At 34.1% G+C, this 12,464-nt stretch overlaps 1 protein-coding gene across 3 annotated transcripts in view; it reads left to right on the forward strand.

Moving 5' to 3' along the window:
• Positions 1-7,303, forward strand: part of LOC123566442 (uncharacterized) — a 47,348-nt gene extending 40,045 nt beyond the window's left edge. For all 3 annotated transcript variants that reach the window (XM_045360546.2, XM_053549843.1, XM_053549842.1), the window contains 2 exons: positions 891-974; positions 2,193-7,303. In XM_045360546.2, coding sequence (XP_045216481.2) covers positions 891-974; positions 2,193-2,206 — 98 coding nt within the window. In that variant the 3' untranslated portion in view covers positions 2,207-7,303. The remainder of the gene's footprint in view (positions 1-890; positions 975-2,192) is intronic.
• The last annotated feature ends 5,161 nt before the right edge of the window (positions 7,304-12,464 follow it).

Consider the following 12,464-nt stretch of genomic DNA (forward strand, 5'->3'; position numbering starts at 1 on the left):
TCAACACAATCCTCCATGGAAGTATTGGTAAAGACAGTGGAAAAGTTGCCGCCACGGCCCAGGTTCGATTCCTGACGTGGGCGTCTTTTTTTTTCTTCTTGATTTGGCATTTTGAAGATAGTGTAGAAACAAAAATTCATATTCTGATATTCATAATATGACCAAACTTCAATTTTAAAGAAAGATAATTTTCAGCCAAAATCTTGAAGTCAGTGCCTTTATGGTCATTATTACTTGGTTTATTAAGCTAGTGGGACTATAACTCGGTTATTCATGCTAGTAAGATTATTACTTAGTTAATCAAGGCTAGTTAGATCATTAATTCACTTATCAAGGCCAGTGAGATTATTATCTAGTTTATCAATGCAAATGAGATTATTACTTAGTTTATCAAGTCTAGTTGATCAAGGCTCAGAGATTATTACTTAGTTTATCAAATCTAGTTGATCAAGGCTCAGAGATTATTACTTAGTTTATCAAAGCTAGTTAGATGATTATTTGGTTTATCAAGGCTCTGAGATTATTACTTAGTTTATCAAGGCTGGTAATATTTATTATTATTACTAAGTTTATCAAGGTTAATGAGGTTATTACATATGGACTGGTCCATCATTAAATTTGGGCAGTACCACTTGCTATTCGAAGGCTGGTTGTGCAGGCTGATTTTGGTCTGCACTAGTCGCAAAGGCAGAATCACTTGCTGCCAGCAGGCAAAAGGTTAAGACTTGTATTATTTCTGTTAATAACAAACTTGCCTTTCAATTACCATTTCAAACTACAACCAGGAAAATCTCATCTAATGATTAAAAGCATACCAGAAAAATATGTTTCAAAGTGAAATGCCTTTTACGTTATTTCTATTTCTTCACATGAAATATCTTTTATCACAGCTCAAAGACTGAGGTCACTCAATCAACTGAAGTTAATGGACATCTCAAATACTATAGAACTTGATGATGATGATGATGATGATGGTAAATATATTCAGCTTTTATTTAGAGTAGGGAATTTTGCATGACGAAAGAAACTGTTGTTCTGTAAGTTACAGTCAGGAGGCCACAAGTTTTATCCTATGACAAAGAAATGTTATGTGACAATCAGAAAGAAGTACTCATCTGAATTCTTCTATCCTCTATGAAATTGGAGTGTTCTTAGATACTTTTTGATAATAAATAATCACTGTTGTGAAATGTGAAATCCTTGAATACCAAACTGGTGTTAAAAATGGCTTTAAGCCCATGTCAAACAAAAGACAAGTGGAGCGGTGTTCTAGTGGTTAAGGTGTTGACCGCTCAACCTGGGAGTTGTGGGTTCTAGCCCAACTGCGGTCACAACCTTGTCTTCTCATATCACACCAGTACTGGTTTTTCCAGGAAGCGGACTCGAGTGGTTCAAGTAAGCTTGAAGCTTTCACCACCTGATCAAGCTAAAATAAATTAGTATAAACTAAACATTAAAGAGGAAGGTCTGTATTCTTGATCAACATAAAATGGAAAGTTAAGGAGGTCATGTAAAAAATCGCCTTGTTAGTGATATAGTACAAAGAGAAAAAGTCACTGTCCTAAAGATTTTATAAATGTATTTGCACAAATATACTGACTGGTGTGGATGAAGTTATGTATCATGTTTTCATCTACTTGCAAAATTAGGATGATGCTTTACTAATGTCATGCTATGTCAATTTATTGTGTCAAAATTAAACAGGAGATGCCTCATTGGCTGAGTGGTTTAGGTCAATGGCTGAGTGGTTTAGTTCATTGATTTCAAATACGTGCCCCTCACTTCTGTGGATTCAAAACCTTACTGAAGATGTGAGGAAACCATCCAGCTGACTTCCTGAGGAGTTGGTGGTTCTTCCCAAGTGAAATAATGCCCAGAGGTGTACCTGTGGTTATCCTCCACCCTTAAAAGCTGGAAAGTCGCAATATAATAGTGTTGGTGTGACTTTTAACACAGCAAACAGCAACTAATTCAAACATGCATTTGGTTTAAAACCAAACCCATAATGTTACATCCATGCAGCTGTTTTACAAGGTGCCACCTCTTTAGAGTAACTTGGCTAGAAATACTGAAATTTAGGAAGAAACGATTAATTGAGAAAATAGATATATGTTTGTTATGTATTGCCTATTCAGAAATGTTGGCCCAGAGGTCTGTATTTGTTTTATGAGATATGTCTTTTATTTTTACAGTTGAAATGGATTGAAGAGGGAATGGAACTGTGCTGACCATGTGACCAAAGTAATTGTGAAACACAGATATACAGTGGAGCAATATTAGACAGTTGGTGCTATAAATTAAAAAAAATGTCAGTGTAGCAGTTTTTGGCTGTGAATTAGATTTTGTGTTGTATGTTGATATATGTGTCTATCAGATATAGGTAATAATTCACACAGCAATAGATAACTAGAGGGGTAAAATATGCTGCTATTTGCTTGGTGTTTGAAATTATGCAAACCCTTGCTTAATATTTAGAAATAACTGCTTTGAAATGGAATATAGTATTAAAAATCTATTGGTATTACATCTTGGTTTGAAGTTATTTAATAGAATTCAGAGTGGGCAATATGAACTGTATTTTGGAGCAATAAGCATTATTTTCAGTTGAATTTGCTGGTGCTTCATTCAAGTTTATATGAAATTTTTGCAAAAGGTTTGAAGATATTGTATCATTTTAAGTCAAGAAATAGTTGATAGAAAAATTAAATCAAACATTATGTCTTTAAAGCTCAAATAAGAAGTAGAATTTTTTTTGTATTATTACTTTTTTTTAATCTATGCAATAATCACATGTTTGTATAACCATTGGTTAGTGTTGAAAGTTAAAAATAAAAAAGAAACTGTTAAAGTTCATTTTTTTTTTCACACTGTGACAAGTTTTACATAGTTTACATGTAAATATTAAATGTTGTCATTATATACTGTATAAATTAGAAAACTGCCATTCATGAATTACCTGCTTTGAAGCAAGTAAATATTTTAAAAAGTAATTCTAAGCAGAATATCATATAAAAAACTGATTTACAGTGTGCAGTCTGGAATTGAGTACTACAGGGGTAAAGGAAATAAGTGTACTGACCTTCTCACAATAGGTTTTCAGACCAAACGTATTTCAAGTTGTTAAGGCCAATGGCATTTAATCATATGCCCATCACTATGAAACCTGACTAGGGGTGTAGATATCTTCCATACGAGGAGCTATTCTGCTGGCTTATTAAAAGGTCAGTGGTTCTACACAGGTGCCCAGCTGTGCGTGCAATAATGCCCGGAGGAGCACCTGGGATCTTGCCGAAGTTTCCATATGACCTTCAGTTACGTTTGTTTGAGCTTAAACAAAAAAAATTGACTCAAGATACATGAATTTGAAAAGTTAAGTCTAAGGGCAATAGAAACGGCAGAATGTCTAGAGGGAGCTTAGTTTTGTTAAAAATTTGTTGCAGACTGTAAACTAGGGTCAAAGGTTACAAGTCTGAGTTTGAAGACCAGTCCAAAAATTCCAGCATTTCATTGGTTGATTCAGATTTGAAATTAACCAATGACAAGGCTGTATTCTGAGTCAGATCTCCAAAGCCAGTTTCATAACTCTGGATTGATACCTTTTTAGAGCAATTTATTTTGATAATGTGCTGTTGACAGAGCAGTTTACACGCAACTCAATCGGTCAGTGTTGTATTTTTATCTTGCTAAATATATTTTTATGTGCCAAATGCATTATTTTGACTGACTGCAAACTGTATGGTTATTTTGTACTTTGCAGTATTCAAGTATGAATTTATTTTTCTGTTACAGTATTAAAATCAATTTGATTGGTTCCCTAGTGATAATTAATGGATCTTTGTGCTGACAAAATACTTTAGTATCTCTTCACCATGTTTTTTACGATTTTTGTAACTTCATTGACAAAAACTAAAATTTATGTGACGTTGAAATCAGTTGTATTGCTCATTTTTACACCCACTAGATCCACCTTTGTGATCTTTTTATAGAAAAAGTAGAGCTATTGCACTCGCCTCGGTGTCGCCGTCGGCATAGCCGTTGGTTAAAGTTTTTGATAAAGTCAAATATCTCTATTACTATCAGAGCTTTTGACTTGAAACTTAAAATAGTTATTTACTATCAAAGTCCACACCAGGAGAAAAAATCCTCACCACTCTGATTGAAATTTTGACAGTTATGCGCCTTTTTAACTTAGAATATTTTCGTTAAAGTTTTTAATAAAGTCAGATGTCTCAGTTGCTATCAAAGCTTTTGACTTTAAACTTAAAGTAATCATTTACTATCAAAGTCTAAACCAGGAGAAACAATCCCCATAACTCTGCTTTGAATTTGGACATACTTATGCCCCTTTTTTACTTAAGAATTTTCTGTTGAAGTTTTTACTGGCAAAGCTCTAATTCAGAGTCAAGTACGGGAGAGGGAATGGGTGTGGGGGTGGCACTTAAGATTTGTTTTTATCCGTCTTGGATTTGTTTTGTTGATATGTTTGGTATTTCATTAAGTAAGACCCTTGACTTAGTCAAAAAAATATGCATAAAAGACTTGGTGTGTGTAACATTGTGTCTCAAAAAGTATTTGACCTAGAATCATAGAACTACAGAGATGTTGTTCAGCATGTGAAGTTTATCTAGATTTACCTGCAATATATGTATATATAAGAAATATATTTGTTACAGTTTCTTTTAGCTTTGGTTTAGTCATGCATTTTTAACTAGCAGCTTTTGACTGTACAGTGACAGTATGTGCATCAGTGTCACATGCACACACATCTAGTTCATGTCTAGCATCAGTACTTGAAATTTCACCTCCTGAAATCTTTAACTGTTATGCCGAATGTTTTGTATGTTTTTCAAATACACAGTTCATTCTGCCCTCTAATCATTTTGTTTGCATCAGTTGCTTGTACATTTTTATCTTTTCATAATTTTGGGGGTAAGCTTTAAATTTTTTGTTGTGCCAAATAAATTTGTATGCAATTTTTTAATGTTACCACCATTTGTGTTTAGATTGACAGAGATTTTATAACAGAATTAAGATGTACAATGAGTAATGATTAAGTCTCTACTAACAATCAAAAAACTTCTGTTTGTATATGGTTATATCAAGAAAGACAAACACTTAAGTTATAATTTCTCTGTCCTTAATTGTTGTCTTTATACCTCCACCAGATATGTTTCTGTTGGGTGCGGCTATATAAGAATCACTGTGTCCTGTCCAGTCTGTCTAAATTTATATTCCTTAAATATCTCGGGGTGTGGGGGGAGGGGAGGGGGGAACCAATACAGATCTAATTTTGAAACTTAAAACAGGCATGACGGATATTGAGACAAGTTGAGGTACCAGGTTCATATTTCTGACTTTTCCTTTGACAAAATTATTACTTTTTTGCGCTCCAAAAAATGTCCCATCCCATCGTTCTTGTATTGTTTTCAGTAAATATTTGATAACTGATATAGATTTTATTTTGAATATTTGCGCAGACTTAAAGATCAGGAGACAAGTTCACATACCCAAAACTTTTTTTTTTTTTACTAAACTGCTACTATAATTTCACTCCAGAAACTGTCCCACCTCATCGTTCCTTGAACATCTTTGAAACGTATTCCAGTTTGAATAGACTTTAACAAGTTCACATGCCATATTTCACACTTCTGACTATTCTTTTGACAAATGTGTTTTGCTTTTTGCAGTCAAAAAATCATGTCACATTCCATCTGTCCTGAATTGTTTTCCATGAATGTTTCTGGAAGCAATACGCATATCTTTTGAAACTAAAAACAGACTTTAAAGATCATGAGACAAGTTCACTATCCAGGTCCCATAAATCTGACTTTACTTCTGACAATATTATTTCACATTTTGCACTCCAAAACATGTCCAGTCCTATCTGTCATGCATTATTTTCATTGAATATTTCTGGAACAGATTCATATATATTATTTTGAAACTGAAATCAGACTTTTAAAATGATAAGAGTAGTTCACATACCAAGTCCCATAATGCTGACTTTTGTTTTGACAAAATTATTTCCCTTTTTGCTCATTGAGAGTGTCCCAAAGTGATGCTTCCTTCAGTATTTCTGAAATTTACCATGCATTGGAGTGAAACTTCACACAGACCTTTTTTGTCTTAATGCAAGTTTACCCATCTACATGTAGTTTCATAACTCTACCTTTTATTTTGATAAAATTCTTCACTTGGGAAATGTGTCAAAATTGTAGTTTTTCTTGATTATCTTTGAAGCCAATAGATTTTAACATTAACCTCCGAGACCATAAAACAAGTTCGCACAACAAGTTCCTTGAATCTGACCGCTATTTATAACAAAGTTGTCTCCCTTTTCATTCACCTTTTTGAACAGTGACCAGTTGGTGAGACAGTCCGACACCGTGATAGATGACAATAAGAGAAAATGTATTTCTGATAGGTTTCGGGGGTATGAATCACAAGTAGTGATAGCTCTAGTTACTAGTTACCAAAGTTTTGCTGTTGAAATTAGCAAATGGCTGCCTATACTTTGGAAGTTTTTTAAGACCTATTTATCTGGTATCCAGAACTGTATTCATTAGGTATTTGTTAACCTGTTATGTATGAATATGTATTAATCAATGAATATGTATTAATTATAATCATGTAACAAATCTTAGAAGTTATTATGAATCAAAAATAACAAAAAAGACAACAGATTGAATAAATAATGATTGGGTCTTGACAATGTGACAGTGAAGACAGTTAGAATCTGTCTTGTCACAGATCTCGGGCGAATAATCTTGTGTAGCTTTTTCTTGATGAGATATTGTAACTGTAATTTAAGTTTCACAAAATTTAAAGTCAACCTTCATTTGCTCGAATTGAATGTGTTTGGCAAAATTAGTTCAAGCTATCTGTAGTTCCAGCTTTGGAACAATATACATGATAATATTAATTTCACCGGGACCTGATGATGAGTTTGAGCGAAGGGTGGTGTTCGAATTGTCCGAGTTCGAGCGAACGAAGTTCGACTGTTTAGTAGTTAGGACAATGTTTTTTTTTAGAAATAAAATTATCATGTTACAACCTGCTGAAACTGTTCGGATGCTGCAAATGCTGCTTACAAGCAATACTTTTATGTACATTGTCATACTATTGTCACAGATTTTCAAAGAATAAGTATAAAGTATTGTTTGTATTATTGTTTTGGTTATTTTAGTTCATTATTGGATGCAGATATTTTTATTTCTTTAAGTGCTATGTACACAGTTGTTCATTTGTTTGTCTTTTTGAAGCAAGTTATATGTAAATGAATAAATGTACAAGGTTTCTATAACACTTCATTCTCTCTCACTCAACCTTGGAAGTTTCTTTAAATGTTTTGTGATGGGCCTGTGACCATCATCTGTTGTCTGGCACTAGTTTTTCATCTTTAAACAACTTCTTCTAATGAACTGCATAATAGGTCATCACCAGTATTGGTCTGTAGCGTCCTTGTAAGGTCCTCTCTCTCAGTTTTGTTTAAATGGTTTCACTTGACTGATTTTAGGGGCCACCAGAGATGAAAACTTCTTCTCATGAACGTCTAAGGTCTTCTCCTACTTTATTCAAATTGTTCCACTTGACTGATTTTAAGGGCTGCCAGAGTTAAGAGAAGAAAAAACTTAAAATGACTTCCTATCATGAACAACTTGATGGATCATCTCCAGATATGGTCTGTAGTATCCTTTTAAGGTTCTCTCTCAAGTTTGTTCAAATGGTTCCATTTGATTGATTTTAGGGGTCACCAGAACTAAAAATAGAAAAACGTTTTATACTAAACGCAGTTGCAACATTATGATTCAGTGTATCATACATGTGTTCAAGGTCAAATTGTCAGTTTCAGGTGAGCAACTTCGGGCCTTTTGGCCCTCTTTTATAGTTCTAGATATTTGAATATAGTCTTTACTATCAAAAATTGCCCTACATAAATTTTAGGTATATCTTCACGAAAAGCACTTGATAGTTTTTCTGTTGGATTGTCATACTGACAAAGATTATGGCTAAGATTTATATTGATCAAGTTGAAAAAGAGGCCTCTGAAGGGTTAACACAGCTTTTCTATGATTTAACCTGATGGCCTAGTTTTTCTCAAGTCACGCTTGACATACCCCTCAGAACGATAGCAAGACACAATGCTACTTTGGCGTGTCCTGGTGTTGTTGCCTTGACTGGCGGGGTGCCATGACGACAAAACAACACAATGCTAGTTTGGTGAATCCTCATGTTGGCACATGGAATCCGGCAACACGACAGAAAAAAATTGTGTCGCCGCCCAACTTTTGCCGTGTCCTCATGCTGTCATTAGACATATCCTCTTAATGTCGTGTTTGCAGGAGCGCAAATACGACAACACGACAAAAATGGTTTGTCGTGATGTTCTGGTGGTGGCATAACACGACATAGCAGTAATGAGCCACCCAACATAGTAATCGGGTTTCATTGTTCTGAAGAAGGCAACTGCATGACATTTGAAATGCATGCAGTGCCCTTACTAGTTGTTAAAAATATATTTTTCGGTTATTGTTCTCTGTTAAATTTCAGAGGCTAACTTAAACTAAAGGGGATTCGGTCAGTAAGACGGATAGCCCTGGTGATGAACCATCAGTATAGAAAAAAATCATTATTTGGCGTTTAATATAATGTAAAAGAAGTAGAATTTGCAGTATATAATCTTATTACTGCCATCGCGTCAACTTAGATCGTAAATTCAAGAAAGGGTACTGACCTTTATATACTGAAAAAGCAAATCGTTAAATTATAAGTACACTGGACACAAATAATGTACTTCTGTTATACGCACGCAGCGTAGGAGCAGTTTTCTACAATTTTCTTTAAATTCACAGCAGCATATTCAGACGAGGTCGTAGAATAATTGCTAGATAACTGCGTGAAATAGTGATGTCGCGTTACTTTCATCCAAAGGTCACATCTTTAGACCCAACAGCAATATACATTTGTGACAATTAGACAAATGTCAGTGGTGCCGAATTTGAAATTCCATATTGATGCTTTAAAGATATATGGCATGTATAAAGACTACATGTATGCTTGGCGAGAAACGAGTTTTAGAGTAAACGGACGATACAAATATGACATTTAGACGTAATTTACTACCCCATTTATAGAAACTTAACATTAAACTGAGACGATGCACATCTAACTGTACTATACAAATTCAATACACAGGTATATAAACACATAAGTCGCAGTGCCACGATATTTTGACTGCTTGTAACATTGAGTGCGGTTCTCACTTGCATTGAGCTGTATAATGCGAACTCAAACAATTACAGCTAGACGAATTATAGACGATACTTGTGTATTATTCTTTCAAATTGAATTGACAATAAAGTATTCTCCTAGAGTCGTAATTTTTACCTTATTCTGCAGGAACTCAATATGCACAAAAATAAGCACAATAAGGTAACGGTAAATAAAATTATTCTAAAGGATAAAGTTAAAAGATTCTTGCTGCAGTTTCTTGTATTTGTCAAGAGATGGGGCAAAAATTTCCCAATAATAGAATTTGTTCAAACTTTGTAGGCCTATATAAACAGAGTTTCATGTTAGAAACAGAAAAATGCAAAAAACAATCATAGGTCACCGTGCTTGTTTAGGGGTTATCTGCCCTTAAAACTGGACTTTTCTTCAAATTTGCATATTCAAGGGCAGATAACTCCTGGACAAGCATGATGACCTTCGATTTTTAGCTCGACTATTCGAAGAATAGGGGAGCTATCCTACTCGCCCCGGCGTCGGCGTGAGAGTTAGCGTGAGCGTGAGCGTCACACAAATGTTAAAGTTTGCGTACCACCCCAAATATTTTCAAAGTCCATTGAGATATTGCTTTCATATTTTGCATACTTGTTTACCATCATGATCCCAGTCTGTAAAAAGGAGGAGGCAACTCTATCAAGCATTTTGACTGAATTATGGCCCGTTTTCGACTTAGAATTAATGTTAAAGTTTGCGTACCACCCCAAATATTTTCAAAGTCCATTGAGATATTGCTTTCATATTTTGCATACTTGTTTACCATCATGACCCCAGTCTGTAAAAAGGAGGAGGCAACTCTGTCAAGCATTTTGACTAAATTATGGCCCCTTTTCGACTTAGAATAAATGTTAAAGTTTGAGTACCACCCCAAATATTTTCAAAGTCCATTGAGATATTGCTTTCATATTTTGCATACTTGTTTACCATCATGACCCCAGTCTGTAAATAGGAGGAGGCAACTCTATCAAGCATTTTGACTGAATTATGGCCCCTTTTCGACTTAGAATATGCTTATTGTAATGTTTAAGTTTTACTCATAGCTTATATTATACTATCAAGCACTGAGAATAGTCGAGCGCGCTGTCCACTGACAGCTCTTGTTTCAAAATTCTGTTTCTAACATGACACTGTGTTTATATACAAAGTTTGAACAAATTCTATTATTACAGTCAAACTCGCTTTATACGAACTCTTCGGGACCTGAGAAATATGTTCTTATCAAACGAAATTCGTATTAACGAATGTATGACTTTTGGATAATTTGCCTGAGCAAGTTTGGCAGTATCACCGGTATCGCCGGTGAATAGCTTCCATTAAATGAAAATACAGTAGTGAATTGATGTTCATTGGTAGTTTTAAACTGATTAAGTTAATTATTTATTTAGATTACAATGAAATAACTCAACAAAAGTCATACTAAAACACGCAAAACAAATAAAAATGTATGAAAAATAAATTTTAATGTACAAATGTATTTAAACTTTATTAACCATCAAGTGTTTATAGCATAGACACATGGAAATACAGTAACGTGTATACGGTATACGTCGATGCATTTTTGCAACAGGTAGGCCTACCTTACACATGGCATTTCAAACTTTTACTTGAAGAAACTTGTAAGTTTTGGCTGAATTTTACTATTATTTAATGGGGATAATAAGCCAGCTACTCGCTAGGTGGCGCTAGTAAAATAAGGGGTAAACAATGCTGACCCAGATTCTTATCTCAAATGGATTCTTAGAGGAAATCAAAATATTTTGGATGGAAAGTTATACAATTACAGAGAGAATTAAGAAGGGCATCAATCAAAGGCAGAAAGGAAGATTTGTTAACAAGGTATATTTTTATGTTGTTATAATTAAATAATTCTCAGACAAATAGTATTAATCCATTTAAATCTTGAGAAACCAGTACACAGAGGCAAATTATTATGTCTTATATTAAATACATGTAGGCCATGGTGTGCATTGCAAGTTTTATTGGTGCTATCTTTATTGCATCTCATTATTTGTAGATTTAGTATTGCTTATATAAAGCAATAATACTGGAGAGTAGCCCTTTGGTTAACATTTTACAGGTTAATGATTTATGCTAGCACTGTATCTTGTTTGAGGAATGTATGGTGTCTTTCTTTTTCTAACTTTCAGACTTGAAGCATATGACAGAAATCAAGACTTCAGGAATGAACCTATTCTCCTACCAGAACCTCAGGATTCAGACTGGTCCACTGAAGGGTTTCATCAACTGCAAGCAGACGATAGGATCCACTTCCCTAAATTGGGAAGCAATATGAAAAAAAAAAACAGCAATTAAGAAATTTGAAAAGCATACGGAATATAGTGTCAACAACTGCGGTTTATTCACATGTAGAGAAAGTCCATATCTGGCTGCAACACCCGACGGAATCATCAATGAACAAACAATAGTTGAGGTGAAATGTCCATATGCTGGGAAAGAGGCAATTATCCAACCTTGAATTTTTTTTTCCATACTTGGATTATACGGATGAAAAAATGGAGCTAAAGAAAACTTCAAACTTCTATTATCAGATACAATGACAGATGTATAATATATATATTATATATATTGCTTTTTCGTTGTGTAGACATTCAAGGATATGTTTGTACAAAAAGTTGAACTAGGTCATGAGTACTGTAAACACACCATTTTACCAAAGCTAGAACTGTTCTACAAAATGTATCTGTGGAAATATATAGCTGAACATTTGTGAAATAACACTGATGATGATTAATTAATGTAGACATTTGCAGTACAATATGATGTTCAGTCTATGAAATGCTATTATGCATTTGATAAATAATTGTTTGTAATTGAAATAAATATATAACAGTCCAGCATCAATAGTTCATATTTCTTGGTATTTCTGCACAAAACAATAATAGTTATGCAAGTTTACCAAAATACATCTACCGAAATTAGCGATGTTGAAGTACACGAATGTAATCCTTGATTAAGTTTTGTTTTTGGCAAGTTCAAGATCTTACAGGCTGTCTAGCATACCCCGACAAAAAATTAGGGCTAATTTTAGGGCAATTTGTACAAAAAAATAGGGCTAAAATTAGGAATTTAGTACAATTTTAAGGAAATTTAAGGGCTAAATTTAGGAATTTTCAAATCAAAATACGGACTTTAAAGACCATGTAATGTGCTTACCTTTA

Source organism: Mercenaria mercenaria, chromosome 8 (assembly GCF_021730395.1).
Source record: "Mercenaria mercenaria strain notata chromosome 8, MADL_Memer_1, whole genome shotgun sequence".
Classification (NCBI taxonomy): domain Eukaryota; kingdom Metazoa; phylum Mollusca; class Bivalvia; order Venerida; family Veneridae; genus Mercenaria; species Mercenaria mercenaria.